The sequence below is a fragment of the Nyctereutes procyonoides genome, unplaced genomic scaffold, assembly GCF_905146905.1.
Source record: "Nyctereutes procyonoides isolate TBG_1078 unplaced genomic scaffold, NYPRO_anot_genome, whole genome shotgun sequence".
Taxonomy (NCBI): domain Eukaryota; kingdom Metazoa; phylum Chordata; class Mammalia; order Carnivora; family Canidae; genus Nyctereutes; species Nyctereutes procyonoides.
The window spans coordinates 642,759-665,437 of record NW_026575040.1 but is presented as its reverse complement, the minus strand read 5'-3'; the positions used below and the strand labels follow the sequence as shown (position 1 = coordinate 665,437).

General features: G+C 62.5%; 2 protein-coding genes across 8 annotated transcripts in view; one reads left to right on the top strand and one right to left on the bottom strand.

The window, feature by feature from the left end:
* SCAPER (S-phase cyclin A associated protein in the ER) overlaps positions 1-12,014 on the top strand; it is a 433,964-nt gene extending 421,950 nt beyond the window's left edge. For 6 of the 7 annotated variants that reach the window (XM_055319784.1, XM_055319782.1, XM_055319779.1 and 3 more), the window contains 3 exons: positions 6,526-6,717; positions 9,152-9,203; positions 11,714-12,014. In XM_055319784.1, coding sequence (XP_055175759.1) covers positions 6,526-6,717; positions 9,152-9,203; positions 11,714-11,817 — 348 coding nt within the window. In that variant the 3' untranslated portion in view covers positions 11,818-12,014. The remainder of the gene's footprint in view (positions 1-6,525; positions 6,718-9,151; positions 9,204-11,713) is intronic. The other variant, XM_055319783.1, reaches the window with a different exon arrangement.
* A 3,397-nt stretch (positions 12,015-15,411) lies between these two features.
* Positions 15,412-20,794, bottom strand: ISL2 (ISL LIM homeobox 2). The gene is made up of 7 exons (XM_055319607.1): positions 20,735-20,794; positions 19,512-19,638; positions 18,772-18,961; positions 18,390-18,652; positions 17,057-17,340; positions 16,371-16,538; positions 15,412-16,032 (listed from the first exon to the last, which is right to left on the bottom strand). The coding sequence occupies exons 1-7, from the start codon at positions 20,792-20,794 to the stop codon at positions 15,916-15,918; spliced, it is 1,209 nt and encodes a 402-aa protein (XP_055175582.1). The 3' UTR covers positions 15,412-15,915.
* Positions 20,795-22,679: the final 1,885 nt, after the last annotated feature.

Below are 22,679 nucleotides of genomic sequence, written 5' to 3'. Positions count from 1 at the left end.
ATGTGATGACTCTTATTCATCCTTAAGAAAAATACAAGCTTGCTCGCTCTCTCTTTTTTTACCAAATTTAAATGTAACGTCTGCGCAGGTCGAGGCAGCATGAGGTGCTCCGTGTGCGTGCCCACCACGCAGGGCTGTAGCGCTTCTGCCCGTTGACAGGCCTTCGGAGGCCGTGCAGTCCATCCCCCCTCATCGTCCAAGAGAAGGACTTGCTCCGAGTCCCTGGAATCGGGCCCCTGTGACCAGCCTCCTCCCACCAGCGGTAGGCGGGACACAAGTAAAGCAAAGAGGCGGAAAATCCAAAGTAAAGTCCCTCAGATGACGATGATAGGACGAGGCTGTCTTGTTTCCGAGGACTTGTCTGTGCTCCTGAGACAGGGTCCCTTCTGCGACATGACGCGCAGCAACGCTCCTGGGTACGGTCCCTGACAGTACGGGCCCGTGACTTCTAGGGCTGCCCAAGGGTCTCAGATAGTCTAGCCCAACCTCCTAGTGCCCAGGACGCCCCTGAAGGGAATCTAGAACATGCCTCGTGGAAAGGTAGCTCTTCTCTGAGGAAGACCCCGTGGAAGAGGGGGAGGAGGCCGTGGCCCGGAGCATGGTACTGGCGGGGCTGTTCTGGGGATGCCGGCCTGGGGGCCTAGGTCCTCGGGAGCACTGGTCCCTTCTCCTCTCCTCCATCGCCCTTCCCCGAAGCCTAGCTCGGCCTCGGCCCCCCTCCCCGCAGAGGCCTGCCCCCAGCAGCTGGCCCCCGGCTGGCCCCCCGCTGGCCCCGCTCTGTCCGCGTAGCTTGGCCCGGGCCAGCAGGGCCAGGCCACCACAGCTCCAGGCAGCGAGGCTCGCTGAGGAGCAGCCGCCGGAATCGGGGCCTGCTACTGCGGGAACCACCGCCACCCCGGTTCGGAGCGCCGCCCTTGTGGGGACATGTGGCAGGACGAGGGACGGCCCCAGTCAGGGCTTGCCCCCAGAGGGGACTCCTGGTGCTGGGGGCACATGGAAGGCAGACCCCCCCCAGGAGCCTTGGGCCGCGCACCCCTGCCCCGGCGCTGCTGGCGTCCACGGCGAGGCCCCGGGCCGCATCCCACTCGCTCGTCCTCCCAGACCTGAAGGCCGCGTCCATCCTCTTTTCCCCTCAGCTGAGTGCAGCAGGCGCACGGCGTCCAGCAGGCTGTGGGCCCCGCGGGCTCCGCCGGCAAGGCCCCCTGGTGCCCCCGTCCACCCGTCGCCCACCTGCCTCCCCACCTCCGGTAACAATTTATTCTCTATAGTTGGGAGCCCGGTTTTGGTTTGCCTTTTTTTTCCTTTGGTCATTTGTTTTCTTTCTTAAATTCCCCAGAGCAGTTAAATCATGTGGTATTTGTCTTTCTCTGGTTTCTTTAATGATTTTTTTAAAGATTCATTTATTTGAGAGAGAGAGAGCGCGCGCAGGTGGGTGGGGGAAGGGTGCTGAGCCCAGAGCCCTGAGCCCAGAAGGGTGCTGACCCGGGATCATGACCTGGGACAAAATCAAGACCCGGCCACTTACCCGACTGGCCACCGGTGCCCCTGTGACAGGCTCCTTTCCCTTAGCGTCACATCCTCTGGATCCATCCATGTCGCTGCCAAAAGCAAGGCTTCATTCCCTCTGTGGCTGCTGCTCCTGGGGGGTCTCCTCCTCTGCCCGCCCATCCGTGGACGCGGGGGCTGCCTCCCTCAGTCGGCCATGGTGAATGACGCTGCAGTAAACGTGCGGTTGCATTTATCTTCTTGAATGAGTGTTTTGCCCTCTTTGGGTGAATGCCCACTGGTGGAATCACTGGACCGATGGTAATTTGAGGAACCTCATGGTGTTTTCCAGAGTGGCTGCTCAGCTGGCATTCCCATCAGCAGGGTAGGAGGGCTCCCCCTTCCCCACAGCCCTGCCCACACTTGTTATTTCTCATGTTTCTTAGTCATTCTGACAGGTGTGAGGTGATCTCTTTGTGGCTTCAAGTTGTGTTTCCCTGACTGGTGCTGAGCATCTGTTCCTGTGTCGTCTGTTGGCCATCATACGTCTTCTTTGGAGAAATGTCTGTTCATTTCTTCCGCCTATTTTTAATTGGATTATTTGATTTTTATATGTTGAATTATATAAGTTTGGTTTTTGGTTTGGGTCTTTTTTTTTTTTTTAAGACAGAGAGAGCGCGCGCGTGCACACGTGCACGCAGGGGTGAAGGGGAGGGGCAGAGGCCGAGGCAGAGGGAATCTTAAACAGGCTCCGCGCCCAGTGAGGAGCCCGAAGTGGAACTCAGTCTCAACACCTGCTGTCGTGACCTGAGAGGTCGAGGGTCAGAGGCCTAACCGCGCCATCCGGGCGCCCCGTCAGGTCCTTATACCTTGCGGATACTAACTAACCCCGTGTGTCATTTGCAAAATATCTTCTCCCATTCGGTAGGGTGTGTTTTAGTTCCGTTGTTTCCTTTGCTGTGCAGAGTATCTGTATTTTCTGGAAGGGACCCTGAGGTTCAACTCGGCTAACTGACCGGAGCCGCCTTGAAGCCCAGGGCCGCCCAACGGCAGGCAGCCTGGAGCCTGTGGACTCCCGGTGTACGGCAGCGGAGGGCCGGTTGACCGGATCAGCTCTCAGATACACCCGGTTAGTGTGGGCGGCCGTTCTACTGAAGCATCATTCTGGCCACGAGCAGTGAGGAATCCGGGCCGCGGTGCGGGCTGAGCTGTGTCCCCCAAAATTCATATTTTGTACCTTAACCCCCAAGGTGACTGTACTGGGCAAGAGGGCTCTTAAGAGCTACTTCTGGTTAAATGAGGACACAAGGCTGCGGTGTTCACAGGAGAGCATCGGTGGCCCCGTACGGCAAGGAGGGGAGCGCGCGGGGTGCACGCGCCGGGGGAGGACTGCAGGGGCGTCGGAGCACACACCAGGGAGGCGCCCACCAGCGCTGCTGCACACGGCTCCCGGACTTCGACTCTGGAACCCTGAGGAAATAAATTTCCGTTGATTCGGCCCCTGGTCTCTGGTATCTTGTTCGGCAGCCTGAGGGACTCACCCGGGTGGGTGCCTGAGTCTGGGAGCCTCTCCCCACCCGCAGTCCCTCCCGCCCCCCTTCTTGGAGTGGCCCCCCTCTCCCTAGGGGGTCCTCTTTCCCTCCCAGGGCCCCCAGTACTTTGTCTTTCCTGTCTGACGACCCAGCATCCTCATATTGCCACTCGTGTGCACACGCATCTCCCGAGAGCCCCAGCCCGGACTCTCCGTGTCCCAGAGCCAGCGGCACCCGACACGCTCCAGACGAGTCAAGGACACTAGAGCCGCCGGCTCCCATCCACGCCGAGCTCCACTCCCCGATGCTTTGTACTCGTGGGAAGCAGAAGGCTCGGCGCTGGTGGGCGGGCAGAGGTCGCAGGTGGACGAACCGCCACGGCCGTGTCTTCTCCAGGTTCCTCTACAAAAGTTTGCTGCCACCGCCGCCACTCGCTGGAGGCCCTACGCGGGCATCCCGCCATCCCGGCCTCCACCCATGACCCCCTTCCCGGAACTATTGATCGGTCACAAGGGGGAGCACAGATAGGTTCTGTACAATTTGTCCTAAATTCAAAATGTGGGACTCATTTTGAGTGAGAAGGAGCATATTTAAAGATCCGACACCCTCGGCCGTGTTCTCTTTCTTCATTTGGTTCTGGTGACGCAGGTAGGTTCACTCTGTGAGGACTGAGCTACTCACGTAGGAGGGGCGTGTGTGCACCTCCTAAAAGATTCTTTCCACCTTGAGACCCAGAGACACTGAACCATTTTCCCAGGGCCGTGCAACGAGTTGGTGGCTGGAGTAAAGGCGGGAGCCAGGCTCTCCTGGCTCTTTAGTTAGAACCTGCTCTAAGATCGCACCTCAGAGCAGGTGGAAAGTTCAGCTTCAGTTTGTTTTGATCTGAACGTTGCGGGGAATTCCCTTGTTTCCCTGGAGGCCTGCTCTGCACTGGGCGTGGACAGCGTCTTGGGGAGGGCTTTGCTCACCCCTGTGGAAACCTGCGGCCCCCGCTTGCCATCTGCCTGGACGGTGACCCCGAGGAAGTCTGCAGCAGACGCGCCCCCCCCCCCCAGGAGCGCTGGTGTGGGGAGGAACCCTGGGGTAGGCCCTCTGGAACGCAGGGCAGGCTCGGGGTGCTGCTCACGTTGGGACTTAGCAGCCAGCGCTTGTCGAGAGAACGGGACGGACCAAGTTGCTGACTTAGTTGCGGCTCCATCGAGAAGACCGACAGAGGAAACGTCATTGTAAATCTGCTTTTTTTTTTTTTTGTTCATTCACCAAGACATTGGTATTCTGTGGTGACTGTCCACTGACTCCGGAAGGCTGGAGCAGGTCATGGTGACACTTGACCGCCCTGGGGCCTGGAAGCGCCTGGATGAGTGGACCCAAGCCCTGCCTGAAGCCCCCGACCTGCCCGGACCTGCCCAAGCGCACCCAGGGTCACCCCTCTGCGCCCCAGCCTTGCTTCCCTGCCCCTCGGCCCCGTGCAGCCGGCCACACAGCTGTGCCCCTTGAATGCTGGAGGCCCCCGTGGACCACAGACCCCCGCGTTACCGGGAGGGGTCTCGCCCGTCCGGTCCCAGCGCCGCAGCTTGGCCTGCTCCCGGCCCTCCTGGTGCTATCTCCCTGCAGTGCCCGAGATGCGGTTCAAAGGACGGGCCACGATGTCCCGCCCTGGCTCAGCCTAGTGGGGGGCGGGGGGGCGGCTCCAACCACCCCAAGACCCTTCCCTGGAGCCCGACTACGTTGTGTCCCGGGTGGGCCCCTCGGTGCGCGACACCCCACAGCCCGCGTGCGTCGGTGTCCGGCAGTGGCGGGCTCTAACCCCTAACCTCACTGCACGTTTGCTGACCTCCCTGGAGTCGCGTCCTGATGGGGCAGCTGCTGGGCAGGTGTGCTCCGGAGGGGCTCTTGTCCCCCAGTGGGGTCGGGGTGCGGAGCAGTCCTCGTTAACCAGGAGCCGGGAGGCGGCGTTAGCACTGCACCTGTGCCAGCCACACTGGGCAGTTGAATATCCGTTCAATTAGTGAATCTTCCAGTAATAGCATTTTAACAATGAAGTTCCAAAGAAAAAACTTCTGCTTCATTTTTGGACAAGGGGGTAAAGGGACTCCTAGTAATGGTACCATTATAAACTCTGGAGGGCTGGTCATTTGGCTCTGCTACAGCATTTGTAGCTAATAATTAAATATTGAAGTAAATGCTTTATCAATCAAATAGATGACAGGACAGATTTTTCTCAGCCGGTGTCGGAAACGGCAGCACGTAGCCATGTGCTGAATGGTCACACTCTGCGTCTTTAAAATTCCTGCTGGATTTGAAGGTATTAACAAGTCCCTGTCAACATTCTCTGAAGATTTTTGATGTCATTTTAGCTATTGAGCTAAAATATGTGAACTATTACTTTGTTGATTTTGTTCTTAAACCAAACTGCATTATCATCCGAGAGTGTGTTCTTAAAGTATTGTTAAAAGTACTTTGAAAACTTGTAAATCCCTGTAATTTATGTTTCTCTGCCTCTGCTGTTTCATTCTGTCCCTTCTGGTTTTAATTTGAACGTAGGCCTGTCTGGGTACGTACCTGCAAAATCATGTTTTTCCAAGTGCAACTTGCAGCCCTGACCTCGGATTTCACGGTGTCCTGACTCTCTGTGCCCTCCCTCTATGCCAAGACGTGGGCCCTGGGTCACCGGGCTCTTCCGTGTGAGCACCGGCACCGCCCGATCAGGGTTTACTTGGAAGAGATCTCACTTGACCTCCCCTAGTCTGTGGTGTGGGCCGCGGGGAGACGAGGAGGACTCCCCGCAAGCCTATTGATTGCATCGCTCCGTCCCTCCAGTGTGCACAGTGGTGAACCCAGCCTGCTCCGAGCCCCGTCTCGTTTATCTAAACAATTCTCCTTTTAGACTCGGTGGCACTGATGGAAACGGAGATAAGGAGCACGGCTCAGGAAGGGGCCCGGGAGCCTGTGCTTTGTGGAAGCTCCCCTCCCCTCGCGGTCCCCTTTTCTCCTCAAGGCCTCATCTGCGTACTGGATGCGCCGCCTACCCGGCCTCTACCCCAGGCCTGCCCCAGCCGGGTTGGGGGGGGGCTGTGGACCCCGGCCCCTACCCCAGCTCTGCCCCAGCAGGGTCAGGGGGACTGTAGGCTCAGACCCCGGCCTCTACCCCAGCCCTGCCCCAGCCGGGTCGGGGGCTGCGGGCCCGGACGCAGAGCAGAGCCCTAGCAGAGGGCATCTCTCTGCCGAGCAGCTCCACGGCTTCAGGGGATGGGGCTGCTTGTTAAAGGGGCTGTGACCGTCCCGGCGTCCCCTCTCCGTGGCAGCCCTGCGCCTCATCGTGGGGGATGAATGGCCGCAGACCTTCGGGGACCCTTCCCGTAAATCAGGAGGCAAGATCCTGCCCTTTGCGTTGCTCTCAGACGCCAGGGAGCAGTGTCCTTCCTCCTGCTGCGACCCTCGGGGTCACGGCCGGGCGGCGGGGTGGCGGGGGTGCGGGGCGGCCGCTGACCCAGGCCCTCTGCCTCAGGTGGTCGTGCAGTCCGGCCGCCACCCGACGGTGTTGCAGAAGCTCTGCCAGCTGCCCTTCCAGTACTTCAGCGAGCCCCGGCTGACCAAGGTGCTGTTCCCCTCACTGCTGGCTGCCTGCTTCAACAACCGCCACAACAGGACCATCCTGGAGCAGGAGATGAGCTGCGTGCTGCTGGCCACGTTCGTTCAGGTACCTCCCGCGGCTGGCTCCGGCCCCACGCGCGCTGCACACCCACCGGCTGTGGACCCGCGCCCGCCGCGTGCTCCTGGAGGTTGCCCACGGGTTTCTGTGCTTAGAAGTTAATTCCTAAAGCATCAGGGGGTGGAGCGCCGTGCAACGAGTCCTTGGAGGATTCCAAGGAAGGGACATTTTTCCAGTTACTGAAGTGGCAGATCCACACCAAGGAAACGTTTTTAAGAAAGGAGGCTGGACTTTGTCAAGGTGGCAGCGCTCATGTCCACGTAGCTGTTGGTCTGGCGAAGAGAATAGAGGACAGAGGGCTGCCGAGGAAGAGCAGTTAAAGCTTCAGTTGATTTGTAAGCTTTTAGAGAAGTGTGATTCATACACACGTGTGCGGCCGTGATAAAATCCTGGTATTACTTTTTAAAAAGATCTCACACTTGTAAGAACGGCCTTCTGTGCTTCTGATCCAGTTAGGTTCTGTAGGGCCGGGACCAGGGTCAGGGGGGCCGGGACCAGGGTCAGGAGGGCCGGGACCAGGGTCAGGGGGGCCGGGACCAGGGTCAGGGGGGCCGGGACCAGGGTCAGTGGGGCCGGGACCAGGGTCAGGGGGGCCGGGACCAGGGTCCGAGCCGCAGCAAAGGAGAGCAGTGTTTCCACATCTACGGTAATTCAGTCAAGTGATAATAGAAAATCAGGTTAGCTGTTCTTTACTGTTTGCTAATAGCTAATCCTGTTATTTTTTTCTGTCCCTGTGGTTCATTATTTGCTGAAAATCTTCCGTTTTCTTTGAAATGTTTTGCCCTAAAAACCAGTGTGCTTTTGTTCCATGACGTACGTGTGATTGGCAATGTTTTCTGTCCATGACGATGGAACAGAAAGCAGAGCTCTGTTAGAGCCGCTCCTGTTGGGGCTGATACACGTACGTCATTGCCGAAGGGACGTGATCCTGCCTGGCCGGTTGGGGCAGCTGCAGACCCCAGCTTCCCCCACCGCGGGACGGCGGTTACTGGCTTCCGAGTCTTAGGCCACCCTCCATGAGACGGCCGGTTAAGAAACACGGCCAGGTCAGTTGTGTTTAGAAATGTTTACTTTCACCTTAGTTATTCTCTTTGAGTCTGGGTTCTATTTTCCGGAAATTTTTTCGAACATCTTTAGACCCATCGGAAGGGTGTGGATTTTCCAAAAAACACCTTATGCTTAAATTAAAATCTTAAAAAAGTCTTACGTGACTGTCATGTCACCATTTAAGAATTTTCATATATTCTCAAAGCCTTGGGATTAAAAAATAAACAAAATACAGTATAGAGGACTTTTAAGACTGTGACCTTAAAATTCATTCTCTTATTCAACAGGTAATTTTCTAGTGCACCTGGCGTACGGGCACTTCCCGAGCACCAGGCACAGCCGTGAAGAAGCAGACAGAAGGCCCTGCCTCCATACATCTTTCCTTAAAGTGGGGGGAGTCAGACAGATAGCGGGTCGGAGGCTCAGTGCCGGGGAGCAAAGGCAGGCGGGAGGACGTGGCCGGGCCGGGCGTGCTGTGCGCACGGGGGCCTCAGCCAGGGCCGTGACAGTTGACCACGACAATCCGGCCTCTGTGCCAGCTTAGTCCCCCGCATTTCCAACTGCTTGGAAAACAGTCCACAAAAATACAAACGATATCAGAATCTAAAGTAAAGAACATACGAATGACTGGTTTTCGTCTCCGGTTCACCTGAAAGTATTTCTGGCTCTTCTCTGTGTATTTAGCGCACATTTAAATGTGACTTCATGTCAGTACAACACGTTCAGCTTACACGTGGATGCATCCATTTCGTAAAGGTCACAGAAATTTCTTAGCATCTTAGAGAAATTGAATCAAGTTTTCTGTTCTAGAAGTAATTATCATCAGAGGAATGGATGTAAGATTTTAGTTTATAGAAGGGTTCTGAGGTCCCCATGTGTTAGATCATTGACAGTCACTAGAAAATGATGGTAAAAACAGGAGCCGGTGGTTTGTCCGAAGTTTCTGAAAAGTTATATATTATGTACGACGTTTTCCCCTTCCCATCTAAAAGCAAAATCACTGGACTTTAAGGTGTAGCTGCAGAACACGTCAGGGCTTTAGGAGTTAACACTTTTTTTAAGAGCGTGAACAATCTGTCAGCATTTTAGAATAATAAATCCGGGCGAAAGCCTTCAGTCTCTTAGCGGAGATAAAGTCGTAGTCCCTGCAGGAGACGGCACCGTGGCCCCTGCTGATCGGAGCAACATGTGCGTTGTCGGTATTTGATTTAAATTGAGAGAAGCTGAACGTCTACTTCTTACATTCTGGTATTTGGGCTGCAGAGGATTCACGCAAGAATAGTTGTCTCAGGATTCAGAAGCACATTTAACGCCACCCCCAGCGAAGTTCTCAGTTCCTAGCATGGTATAAAGACCCTTTTCTTGTCGCCCACAGGATTTCGTACAGACTCCAGGTCAAGCAGACAGCCAGGCCCGTCAGCCCAAAGGTACGTCTCTCATGAAATGAAATGTGTGTGTGCAGCTGGACAGACGTGTTTCTTCCTCTGCCCTCTGGGACCGCAGAGAAACCCATTTACCGCCCCACCTAAGATACGTGAGATCCACACACCGAGTGTATTTCAAAGAGTAAAAAAACAGATTTTGGCACCAAGCATAAATGCACCCGAATATACATAGAAGTCTGTGGAAGTAAAAGCACAAAACATCTTTATGTAATTCATATGCACCTCATGCAAGATATAATAAATGGTGAATAATTACTTCATAATACGGGAGACAAGCAGATCGTTAACATTGGCCGACGTTCGTTACTCACAGAAATGCTAGAATCACATCAGTTTGCTTCCCTATGTTTAGAATAAAATTATTAATAATAGTCGCCCATATTTTCCCCCTAAATTCAAGTGCTCAGATATTTTTAATTAAAAATTAAAAGTGTAAAACTGTTTTACTTGGAGAAAAAGCCATCAGACTAACAAGAGCCCAGAGGCCAAAAGATTTACAAGCTCCCCCCCCCCCCGCCCCCACAGTGTTCCCACTGAGGCGTTTGCTATGATCAGAGCTGGAGATGTAGAATTTTAAAGTGCATTTTTACGCTTTTCAATATTCTACACATGCTGTAATTGAGAAGCACAAGTTGCTCTTTGTCAGGACAGCGTCTCTTATTAATGAGACCCTAATACAGATTTTCCCCAAGTCGTCCATCAAGTGGCCAGAGGCCCACTCCCAGCAGGACTGTCTAGGGTGCCCACCAAGTGGCCCTTGCTTGGCGGGTGGGGAGTCGTCCTGGACGGACAGATGGACACACACACACACACACACACACACGCTAATTCTCTATAGTGGGCAGGTGTCGAAAAGTACACAGGAAAGAATACAAAGCTGTAACAATATCGTGAAAAAAATGTCATGTTTTATTGGTTCAGGCATTCGGAGAAGTAAACGGACAGCTATGCCTGTCTTCAGAAATTCCAGTCAACATCAGAGTCGGTACCATTTGTATCTAAGCCAGAATTAGTGTCAAGTTCAGGTCTGTCCTGACGCACTCACAGCCCTTTTTTAAAAAAGAAAAAAAAACAACAAAACAAAACAGCAGCAGCGGCTATTGGAGGCTCTGTGGGAGAAATCTGTATACATGGTTACTATGTCTTAGAAAACAATGTCTTAAATTTTGAATATATGAAAATACCTTGAAAAGTCTTCTAATGTATTTATTTTTAAATGTACAGCAGGCTTTTTTTTTTTTTTTTTTTTTTTTTTGCCAGTAAGAAGCATAGCCATTCTTTTTTCTTCCTTTCTCCTGACTGTAAGGATGAGTCACCATTTGCTTCGAATCTGGCAGGCGGAGTCCCAAGAGCTGCCTGGTCTGCTTGGTGGGCTGAGGCCTGTGGGAGTTTCAACTTACTTTCTTTTCCAAGGGCCATTTTCTCTGACTTCCATGCTTTCCCCAGTTACAATGGGCTTAAGGCACAAAACGGCAAATGGGGACCTGTTCTCTGCATTTGTCAGAAAAGGTCATCATCATGTTCCTGGGTGACTGCCCCTGATGTGCTCACTTGGTTTAAAAGAAATGACTACGCCCCACGAAGTGCCAGTTTGCGCTTTGGACATCTGTTTCCCTTTTGCTTAGATTGAGTCCCCGGAAAACGTTTCAAGGCCTTTTGAGTTCACTGCCCAGGTGAGCCGCGCAGCGCAGTTCCGGTAGCGGGTAGCGCCGCACGCACTCTCCATGACGGAGGACCTGCTGTTGGGGCACCCGCTGCTCCGTCCCTGCCGGCCACGGGGCGGTTTCCTTTGCCTGCATCAGTAATAAGAAACTCGCTCCCTCTGCTTCGTTGGATGACTGAATGCCAGATTTCAGCATTTTAAAAGTTATACTTAAAGTATTTCAAATTAGACCGATTTAGAGGACAGACATCAAGCTTCCATATTTACCCTTTCAAGGCTGTCTTACGGATTGAATGAATGAATGCCATTTTACTTTGTTCAATGTGCTTATTTTCCCCTTTTCTTACTCTGGAGTCCAAAAACACTTTCTGGTCATGTTTTACAGAGGGATTAATGTCTGAATATGTTAGAAGCACAAAATAAATTGTGATTAAAAATATATATATAGGGCAGCCCAGATGGCTCAGCGGTTTAGCGCTGCCTTCAGTCCAGGGCGTGATCCCAGAGACCTGGGATTGAGTCCCATGTCGGACTCCCTGCGTGGGGCCTGCTTCTCCCTCTGCCTGTGTCTCTGCCTCTCTCTCTGTGTCTCTATGAATAAATAAATAAAATATTAAAATATATATATATATAAAATGCTATGGGTGAATGTAGGTGGATGGGGGTCCCCTTTATATAAATGTGCATTATGGTTTATTCGAAGTGCATGTCCCCGTTTTGTAGTCCGATATCGAAATAATTTAAATTGCTTAAACTTCAAAGAATCTAACTTCTCTCTCTCTCTCTCTCTCTCTCTCTCTCTCTCTCTCTCTCTCTCTCTCTCTCGCAGGCAAATCCCTCGGTTCCCAAGACTATCTTGAGCTGGCCAACAGATTTCCCCAGGAGGCCTGGGAAGAAGCACGACAGTTCTTTTTAAAAAAAGACAAAAAATGAATGGCCTGGTTGGCCCCGTCCGGCGCCCGCGCCGAGGTTCTGACTGTTGGGGCCAAGGCCTGAGCCCGGCTCCCTCCTGGCGCTTGGGCTCCGGAGCCGCTGTCCCCAGGGCGCGCTCGGCGCTAGTGATGTGGGTGAAGTTAGACTAAATTGGCGAGTCTGTTTCGTTCTTGTAATAAAGTAACTTATTGTCTTTGCGTCGGTGGCTCTTCTTACGGAGGCGGCACGAGGGGGGCCGGGGGCGGGCGGGGTCGCGGCGGGCGGGGGTCGGGTCGGGGCTCACCTGCCTCCCCGGGGTCCCCGCAGGTGCTCGGGCTCGCCCCCCACGCCGGGCCGCGGGGCAGAGACGGGGCAGGGGGAACCGGCCTCGCGGGGCGGACGCGGGGCTGCGCTCCGGCGGCGGGGCGCCTCCTCCAGGACGGCCGCCGGGCTCTTCCGCGGCCCGGGGCGGGGGGACAGGGCGGGGGGGGGGCGGGGACAGGGGGGCTCGGGGCTCCCGCCCGCCCCCAAAACAGCAGCGCCCCGCCGCCCGCAGAGCATCCTTAGGGCCGGGGGCGGGGGCGCGGGGAGGGGGGCGGGCGCCTGCTGTGGATGCCCGGAGAGCGCAGCGCCCCGTCCCCGACCTGCCGAACCCTCCCCCCCCCCCCCGCGGCCGCGGGGCCTCGCTCTCGCTCCCGCCCGGTCCCCGCCCCGGAGCCCCGGTCCCCGCCCCCCCGCACCCGCTCCCCGCCCCCCCCCCCCCGCTCCCGCCCAGCACCCCGCCGCGGCCCAGGGCGGGGAGGACCGGCCACCTCGGGTCACCCACGCCCACACTCAGGAGCCTCCAGGCCTCCGCACAGCCTCGAACGGACGCAGCCCCCGCCCTGCCCCCGGGACCGGGACCCCGCCCCCGCCCGCCCCGGGGCCCCGCAGCCCAGCCCAAGGCCGACTCCGCCCGCCCCCGGGTCGCCAAGTCCGTCGGGGACAAGCCCCAGGGCTCCGCGGAGCGCGGCCCCACGGCCCGAACCCTGAGCCCGACGGCCTCAAAGCCTCCACCCGGGAACCCCTCCCGCCCCGACCACGCGGGGCTCTCCCAACGACCAGATGAGTCTTCGGGGAAAACCACCACCCCAAAGCAGATCGGGTTAAATGGCCCCATCTCCCGCCCACGGCCCCTTCTGGTTGAGCGACTGTACACCCGGGGTCTCACCTGGAAAGTCCCGTAAAGCACGACACACAACACTCCCAGTTGCACCTAATTTGATTCCCGAGGAAATCCCAACCGTGTGACCCACCGTGTTTAGAGATGACCCGGGAACCGCGACCCAGTGCTCATTATCACAACCACCCAATGGCGGGCCTGACGCTTCGGGGACAGCGACCATCGCACCAGGGCTTGGAAGCCAAGGCCTCCGCCGCGGAACCCGCGGGACACGGTCACCCGGGGCACGGCAGCAGGACGGGCGCTCGCGGGGGCTTCGCAGCAACACAGGCCCAGGCACCCTCATGCACAGGGACCACGTCACCCGGGTCGTTTCCCAACATTCAAAGTCCGCACCGTCACACAAACATCAAAAGAGAAATTAGACATTTGACCCCAGAACAAGAGCCACCTGTAACCAGACATACGCAGATGCCTCCACGCGGAGCAAATCCCACGCTCGGCTCGGCAGAAAGCAGACGCTCAAAGCTCATTAACGACAAACAGGAGCAAAATTCTGTTCTCGAGAACCAGTTGTTTCGTTAACATGACAAAGCCCAGTGTTTGGGGTTGATCGAAAGTTATCGAAAGTAAGGTTTCTTGGAAGCGGAGCCTCGCCCCCGGCCGGCCGCCCGCCCGGAGGTGGGAGCAAACACCCAGGCCTCCCTTGGGGGAGGGACGGGTCCCAGTGGAGGGGGCGACGCCGCAAGGAGCCTAACCCGGGTTATTAGAACCATTTGCAGACGCTCGAGGGGTCAAGCTGGTCCTCATTAAGTCTGCAGAGCTCTTCCCTCATCTCCGGGTTCGTAGCACCGTTCCCTAAACCCCGGAAAAAACGAAATGTTTTCTACGAATTTTGTGTGAGCATCACCTAGACTCTCAGGCAGCGAAAACCAGATTCACTTGGTTCCCACCTCCCACCTCCTCAACGGTTGGCAGCCGGTCCTCCAGGTGCCAGGTCCGACGGCGGCAGCTCCGAGTCTGACGGCGGCGGCCGCGGGGTCAAGCGTGTGTTGAGCCCGCGGGCCCCGCCGGGCAGGGTCTCCTGCTCATTTCCTGCCACCACTAAAGCCGGGTTTCGAGACGGCGAGTGGCAGCGGTTTGAAATGTCACACCGGGTGACCCGGCGCCCCCGCCCCGCGCTACGGGCCTGGAAAGAAAATAAACCGAGGACACGCCAGGCTGGTTCCGGGTGGACGTTCCGGCGGCCGCGGCCGGGCTGGGGGGTCGCCCACAGGTGATGCCGGGCGCAGATAAGGGGCCGCCGCCGTCTAGACGGTGGGACCGGGACCAGTGCCCAGGGCCACGGGGATCAAGGGGGCCTGGGAGCACTGGGGGTGCGGGGGAGGGCGGCAGCGAAGCCCAGGGAATCCGGTGGCCTCACGCATCTCCGGCTGCAGAGAGGGGCCCCGCACCTGCCCGGATCACCGGGCCCAGTGGACACAGGAGGGGGCAGCGGGGAGGGTAAGGTGGGGGGCAGCACGCGGCCCCAGCCCAGCCCCGGCCGCAGGGAGCCCCAGGTGCACCAGCCCTGCGTGCCCACCCTGGGAGCCTGCACCGTGCTCACCCCCGGGAGCCTGCACCGCGCTCACCCCAGGTGCACCAGCCCCGCGCTCACCCCCAGGACCCTGCACTGCACTCACCCCCAGGACCCTGCACCGCGCTCACCCCAGGACCCTGCACCGCGCTCATCCCTGAACCCTGCACCGTGCTCACCCCGGGGCCCTGCACCGTGCTCACCCAGGGACCCTGCACTGCGCTCACCCCCAAGGACCTGCACCACACTCACCCCGGGACCCTGCACGCGCTCACCCTGAACCCTGCACCGTGCTCACCCCAGGACCCTGCACCGTGCTCACCCCAAGGACCCTGCACCACACTCACCCCGGGACCCTGCACCGCACTCACCCGGACCTGCACCGCGCTCACCCTGAACCCTGCACCGTGCTCACCCCGGGACCCTGCACCGCGCTCACCCCCGGGACCCTGCACCGCGCTCACCCCAGGTGCACCCCAGGTGCACCGGCCCCACACTCACCCCAGGACCCTGCACCGCACTCACCCCAAGACCCTGCACCGGCCCGGCCCACCACCAGACCTGCACCGCGCCACCCCGACCCTGTACCGCACTCACCCCACATGCACCGGCCCCACGCTCACCTCTGGACCCTGCACCAAGCTCACCCCAGGAGCCTGCACCGCGCTCACCCCACGTGCACCGGCCCCCCGCACTCACCCCCAGACCCTGCACCGCGCCCACCCCCGGGGTGCACCAGCCCCGCACCCACCCTGGGACCCCGCGGCAAGAGCTCCGAGCCCCAGCCCCGACCCGGTCACGCCCCCCCCATGCCCACCGCACAAGGAGCAGCCTCGCAGCGGGTTATTAATTTTTTTATTAAGATCAAAATATCCATCCCACCGTGAACTGGCTGTTCTCACAATAAATAACAATAACTTACGTTTTGTTCGGCAAAGGCTCACACGCTGTCCTCCGTCGACTGATAACTTAGAACGTTTCCAAGGAGAGTCCCGTTTCCGCTTTGCTCCTGCAGCCCCACACTTGGGACCCGGCTCTGTCCCCTCGGGCCCGGGGAGCCGCAGGAGCCGGCACGGTGGCCCCACCCAGACGGACGGGGCGGCAGCGGCGGCGGCAGGGCCAGGGCGGGCGCACAGCTGACCCTAGTAAATCCCAAATTCTGGTTTTGAAAAAATAGCCGTTCTTAGAGCAGGGCCCTCCGGCCTGGTGAGAGCAGGCTGCACCCTGCAGCTTCGGGCCTCCTGGCCGCTGCGGCGTCTCTCTTTAAATAACAATAATGATAATTACGAAGGCGAGAGTTTTCGGAACAGGAATGGCCTGAGCGTGGGTGCGTCTCATGCGGGGAGCATGCGAGGTCCGCAGGCTGGCGACGATGGGCCCCTCACGTCTCCACGGGACTCGGCACCATGCTATTGGGGGTGTCGGGCAGCTGCGAGGACAGGGAGGTCACGTCGCTGCCTGAGGAGTTGCCCAGCGAGCCAGACTCGGAGAAGGAGACCTGGGGAGGAGCCCCGGGAGGAGGCGGTGAGGCGGCACGGGCTGCAGCCCCAGGCCACTAGCCAGAGACACGGCCGGAGCAAGCCCTGAGGGGAAGGGGGCCACGTCCCCGAGCTCGCCCAGGGGTGGGAGGCCGGCTCTGCTGAGTCGGCCCCGGGGCCTCCCCTCTGGTGTCCTGACTCAGGACACCCGGTTTAGAGCGGACTGCCGCCGAGGTGCGCCAGCAGTACCCACACCTGTGCCCTCAGCGCCAGACGGTCCCCAGCGCCCCCTCCCCGGGGAGCCCCTAAATCCCACCCCTCCGGGACGTGAGGTCAAAGGGCCCGGGCGGGACCTCACCAGCTGCTGGAAGGCGGGTTGGTCCAGGTCGCTCTGCAGGGCGAACTCGCTGAGGGCTTTCCACGGGGGCTGGTAGGTCTGCACCTCCACGGCGCTGCCCTGCACGGCGCTCTCGTGGCGGATGGGGCTGCCCGCCACCAGGGGCGTCCCCGTCAATCCCTGGAGGCTCTGAAGGACGAGCGCAGGGGAGGCCAGGGATGCTCAGGTGGGTCCAGCGCCTACCAGCACCCCGGCACTGCCCCGGGCGATGCTGGAAGGTTTGGGGCCTGGCGCTCAGGCCATGGCAGCCTAGCGGGTCCTCCGCCCCGGGAGCCCAGAGCCCGAGCCCGGCCTCCCTGCTGGAAGCCAGTCGGGGCCGAGAGGGGAAGCACCTCCAGGCCCGTCCTCCCACTTGTCGCCACCGTGTCCCAACCAAACCAAGCCAAGAGGACGCACCCGGCCGGGCGAGTGGAAGACGCAGACCCACGCAGCTCGGGCTCAGGCCGGCGGCGGGGACAAGGGGCCCCCAGCCCGGGCAAAACGAAGCAGCCTGAACCCCCAAAGCAAGCCTGGCACCGAGCGTGCAAACACGCCGTTGGGAGTGCCCAGGTGCCCCGTCTCCCCAGAGCCCACAGAAAAGGGCCCGCGGATGTGCCCCAGGCCTCAAGCCGCCCCCCCCCCCCTGCTTTGGCCAAGCAGCCCCTCACCGTCTTGTCGTTGTGCTGCTGCTGCTGCAGCTGCTTCATGAGGATGGACTTCTTCTTGTCCTTGCACCGCTTGTTCTGGAACCAGACACGGATGACTCGCGGGCTCAGGCCCGTCATCTCCACCAGCTGCTCCTTCATGAGCGCGTCCGGCCGCGGGTTGGCGGCGTAGCAGGTCCGCAGGGTGTGCAGCTGCTTCTCGTTGAGCACCGTCCGCACGCGGGTCGTCTTCTCCACCGGCTTGTGCACGTGCGGGCGCAGCGAGGGCTGCCGGGCGGCCGCGGGCTCTGCGGGCACCGGGCGGAGGTGGGCGCGGGCTGGGCGCCCAGGTCCGGCTCCTTGTCCTCCCTCTGGCTCCGGTTCCGCCGGCGGCCGCTCCCCGACCCCAGGAAGCTCAGCGTCTCCCGTCCGGTCCCCTGCGGCCACCCGGGCTCTGGGAGCCCTGCACCCAGCCGCCGGTGCCTCCTGCACGGACCGACCCCAGGGAGGGCCGCTCAGGGCCCGCGGGGTGAGGGAGGGAGAGGGAGCAGGGGCTCCGGGCCCAACACCGAAGGGCCGGTGGCGGCGGGGGGCCTCGGGGACTGGGGGCCTGTCTCCCGCTTGCTGGGGCCCTGGCAGCCCTGCCTCCTGCTCCGGAGGCTGCGGACCGGCCGGGGCGCCGGGGGCTCCGGCCCCAACGGCCTCCTCCAAGGGCCCAGGCTCCTGGCCCTGCGGCCGACATCCCCGCTCGGCTCCGGGTTCTCTCCACCCGGGACGCAGCCAGCGCCGCCCACCGCACCAAACAAAAGGGAGCGGAGACAGGGTTCCCCCAGCACGGGCCCTCCAAACAGCCCCCAACCCTGCCCAGTCTGGACCTGCGCCCGACAGCCCCTCGGGGTCAGAACAAATACGCACAAAGAGCCTGTCCGCCCGGCTCAGTCTCCTTCCCCAGGGGAGGCAAGCAGAGGAGCGACCACGCAGCACCCAGGTGCGCCGCCGGGCCTGCTGGAGCTGCCCAGCCGGGGCCACCAGCCCTGACCCCCTGATGGCCACACTCCCACTCATCTCTGAGCGGCCCCCGAGCCGTGTTCCCAGACCTCGAGGCCTCCAGCCGCCGCAGCAGCTCCCGCACAAGCACGAGTGGTTCACGCAGTGGGGCCTGAGCGGGCGGTCGAGCCCCTCCGTGTCGGGGCGGCGGGGCCGCGGGGCGAGAATCCCCCAGGGCCGCGGGCAGCAGCCCAGAGCCCGCTGGCCCCCCGCTGGCCCCCGCTGGCCCCCGTCCATCTCGGGGAGCGCCTCTCCGCGCCACGCTCCGCCCGACCCGGCCCCGGCCCCGGCCCCCGCGTTCCCGGCTTACCTGGCAGGTGCAGGCCGCGGGCGCCGGGGAGCGGGCCGGGGCTGTGCGGGCTGCCGGCCGCCGCGCGCTCCAGCAGGAGGCCGTGGTCCGCGCGGCACAGCAGCTCGTGCTCCCGCAGCGAGAACTCGTCGCCGGGCAGCAGCTGGCGGCTGCACACGGAGCAGCGGAAGCACTCGACGTGGTACACGCGGTCCCGCGCGCGCATCACCAGGTCGCTGCTGCTGAAGCCCACCTGGCACTTGGCGCACTTGATGCCGAACAGCCTGCGGGCCCGGGGCGGCGGCGGCGGCGTCAGCGTCAGCGGGCCTCGGGGCGCGGGCTGGGTCCCGGGGCGCGGTGCCCCCCACCCGCCCCGCCCCGCCGCCCGCGGCCCGGGCCTCACCTGGCGTAGTCCCGCTTGCAGTAGGTCTTCCCGTCCCTCACGAAGCACGTGCAGGTCTCGTCCAGGTACTGGCTGCACTCGGCGCACTTGAGGCAGGCGGCGTGCCACTCCAGGTCCGGCGACACCCGCAGGAGGAACTGGTCGTGGATCCGGCTCCCGCAGCCCACGCACAGGGCGGTCCCGGGCTTCCCTGCGGGCACGCGCGGGCGGGGTCAGGCCGGGTCGCCCGCGGTCGCCGCGCCCCCACCCTCGTCCCGCTACCACGAAGCCGCGCGCGGCCGGACGCTCGGAGACGAAAACGCGGCGCCTTCGGACTCGCGGGGCTGCCTCCGCGCGGCCCCGCTCTCCCCGCGGCCGGGGCCGCCCCTGCCCCGCCCGTCCGCCCGTCCGTCTGCCCGTCCGCCCGCCCGTCCGTCCGTCTGCCCGTCCGACCTCCCGCCCGTCTGCCCGTCCGCCCGCCCGTCCGTCTGCCCGTCCGACCTCCCTCCCGCCCGCCCGCCCGTCCGACCTCCCTCCCGCCCGCCCGCCCGCCCGTCCGACCTCCCGCCCGTCTGCCCGTCCGCCCGCCCGTCCGTCTGCCCGCCCCGGCGCGGCCCCGCAGCCCCCGGCAAGCACGGCGCGCCGTCGCCCGCGGAGGCACCGGGCAGCTCGGGGCCCCGCCCGCCGGCCGAGCCCGACACCTGCAGGCCCGCGCCCCCGCGCCCCCGAGCCCCACGGCCGCGCCCCGCACGCGGACTCACTCTTGGGAGGGTCCCCCATCGCACCCAGGCGCGGGGGGCGGAGAACCACATCAACCGAGCGGGGCGCGGGCGCGGAGGGCGCGGCCGGCCAGGACCCGGGCCGCGCGCCCAGCCGGCTCTCGGGGAACTAACTCGGCGGCCCCGCGGACTTGGAGGGGCGACTCCGCACCGGCCCGCACGCAGCATGACGTCAGCACGCACTCGCCAGGGGCCGGAGCTGGGGGCGGGACCTGCGGCGTCACGGAGCTCCCCGGGACCGCGGGGGCGGGGCGGGGCGGGGCGGGGCGGAGGGGGCGGGGCCGGCGGGCGGAGGGAGGGCGGGGCTGGAGCCGGGGGCGGGGCGGGGCGGGGCGGGGCCCGGCGGCCGCGGGGGACAAGCCCGATTGGCCCGCAGTGAACAATGGAGCGCACCCGCCCCGACGAGCGCGGACCCCGTCGGGCCCCGGGTCGGGCTCGCCCCGCGGAACAGGCGGCCCCGGGCTCGGGGGGGACACCGGGCAGTGGGCGCGGGCCCCGCCTGCAGACGCCCCGGGCCTTCTCCGCTGGAGACCGAGCTGCAGATCCGAGGCGGCCGCCGGGCGGGAGGCCCACCCCGTCCACCCCGTCCACCCCGTCCCACCCCGTCCCGGGCCGCCTGCGCCGCCGCGCGCCTCAGTCCCCGGGCCCGGCCGCGGAGGGGGCTGGGGGGGCCGGAGCCCGGGTCGCGGCCGAGCGGTCGAGGCTGTGGGCGGGCAGCGCGGACCCCGGCGGGCCACGGCGGACCCCAGCCCAGGCCGCGCCCCCGGGGCCGCAGGGGGAGGGGAGGGGAGGGGGGCGGGACCCCAGGCCGGGCCCTGCCCTCGGGGCCGCAGGGGGAGGGGAGGGGGGGGCAGGACCACAGCCCAGGCCGCGCCCCCGGGGCCGCAGGGGGAGGGGAGGGGGCGTGGAGGGGGCGGGACCCCAGGCCGGGCCCTGCCCTCGGGGCCGCAGGGGGAGGTGAAGGGGGGCGGGACCCCAGCCCAGGCCGCGCCCCCGGGGCCGCAGGGGGAGGGGGCCGGGGGGAGGGGGGGTGGGACCCCAGCCCGGGCCCTGCCCTCGGGGTCGCGGGGTGGGGGACAAGCTGCCGCGGACCCCCGCGCCCAGGGGCTCGGCGCCGTCTACGCAGGGTGCTAGGGTCGTCCGCGCGTCCTACTCCCGAATCACCGATTTTTCGTCAATTCTTCCGTTTCGTGTCACAAACCCACGACAACGAAAAGGATCAGCCGCAAACGTGGCGCGCGGGGTGAGGCGGCCGCCCGGGACATCGCCGCGGGCTCCGTGTGCGAGGCCTGCCCGGGTCACAGGCGGCCCGTGTGCCAGCGCGTGACGGCGGCCTTCCCGGTGGAGGGGGCGCCCGGGCCCGGCAGCTCGGCCCTGCCGCTAAAGTTCCCTGGAGGCCGGGCCTCGACTTCTAGGCTGCCGTCCGGGAAATGGGCGCGGGGGGGCCCTGCAGGGACGGAGCGGGCCCGGGCGCACCTGCCGCTCCCTGCTGGGGGCGGGGCGGGGCGCGGCGGGGGCAGAGCTGCCGGGAATGTGTCTGCAAATAAACGGGGCTCAGGGAAGAGGGGAAGGCAATGTGCTTGTGTCAGCGCCAGGCCACCCCGGGACCTAAGGCATCTCATCTTGCTTTTCTGTGCCTCTGTTTCCTCATTATGTAAAATGGGGGATAAAAGAGTGGGTATCTGTACTGTTGTAAGAATCGCACTATTCTCTGGAAAAGGTTTAGAGAGAATTTTAAAAGAGTTTATTTATTCATGAGAGACACAGAGAGAGGCAGAGACACCGGCAGAGGGAGAAGCAGGCTCCATGCAGGGAGCCCGACGCAGGACTCAATCCCGGGACCCTGGGGTCACGCCCGGGCTGAGGCAGCCCCAAGCCGCTGGGCTCCCCCGGGCTGCCCTGGGAAAGGTTTGCAAGGACGCTGGTGGGCGGTGCGTATGCAGCAGTCCGGGCTGTGACAGCCGCTTGCGGTGGGGGCCTCCGTGGATGCTGTCTCTGGCGTGGGTGCCCGTGTGGGTGCGGGCCGAGGGGATGTCGCCGTGTCCTTATCACCTGAAGGTTACCTGCGCATCGGCTAGTGTAGTCGCTCCGGGTGCGGGCATGTGCTGTGGGCCGCACGGCCGTGAGCTGTGGCCGGGTGTAGAGCTGGTGCCCAGGGGACGCCCGCACCCGGGTGCAGTCCTGTCCACCCTGCGTGCACCGTTAGCCTCCCCCGTGGCCCCCGGGGCCTGGCCCAGCTCCCGGCCAGGGGCGAGGGAGTAGCCGGATCCGACAGTGAGGGCCGCCTCGCAGGGCTTCTGGCTGCGGCAGAGTCTTAGCCTGGACTCCAGCCCTCTCCTGCCAAGAGGAGAAATGCATCGTGGCCCAGGGGGGGAAAACTGTCTCAGTGTGCATCACGGGGCCAGGGGAGCAACACCGGCGCCTCCCAAGGGTGAACCCCCTCCCGGTGGCCTGCCGGGCTCCACAGCATGTCAGGAGGTGGTGGCGTTAGACTCGGTCATCCCCAGGGACACCAAGGCTTCCTGGGCAATGTGACTGCTTCCGGTCGTTGAGGCTGGTGGCCGGGCTCCGCGGCCGTGCTTCTGTCCCCGCGCAGCCACCAGCCACCCCTCTCCTCCCTGGCGCTGCATGGTCCCCAGTGCGCACCCTGGAGTCACAGCCGCGGCACCGGCACCAGCGGGACAGGAGGAGGCCCTCCCCGCTCGTCACAGTCACAGGTGCCCTCTCCCTGCCTCCTGGGTGCCCCAGGTGCCCTTCTGGGGAGGGCAGGGGCCACACCTGGCACACAGGGCGCCTGGCGCCTTCTCGGGCTCGGGAGCCCCAGCTCCAGGCCGTCCTCCTGTAGGGTCCCGAGCCGGCGCCTGCAGGGGGTGGTCAGAGGCGCGGAGGGGGCTCCCGAGCCCCGAGCTTCTCCCCACATCGCACCGCCTCGCTGACCACTGACCGTCAGGAGCCTGGAGACAGGAGGGACGCGGCGACGCTGGCCCAGGCCTGCGGAGCCCTGGGGAAATGGGGAGAGGCCGGCCCGGGGCTGCAGAGCTGGGGTCCCCGAGCAGCCCGGGTCGCAGGTCACACTCCGCAGCCCCGCACTGTCGTGGTTTTACCGGCTTGCTCAGCCCCTGCCCTTCCCTTCTTGTCTCCAGCTCTAGA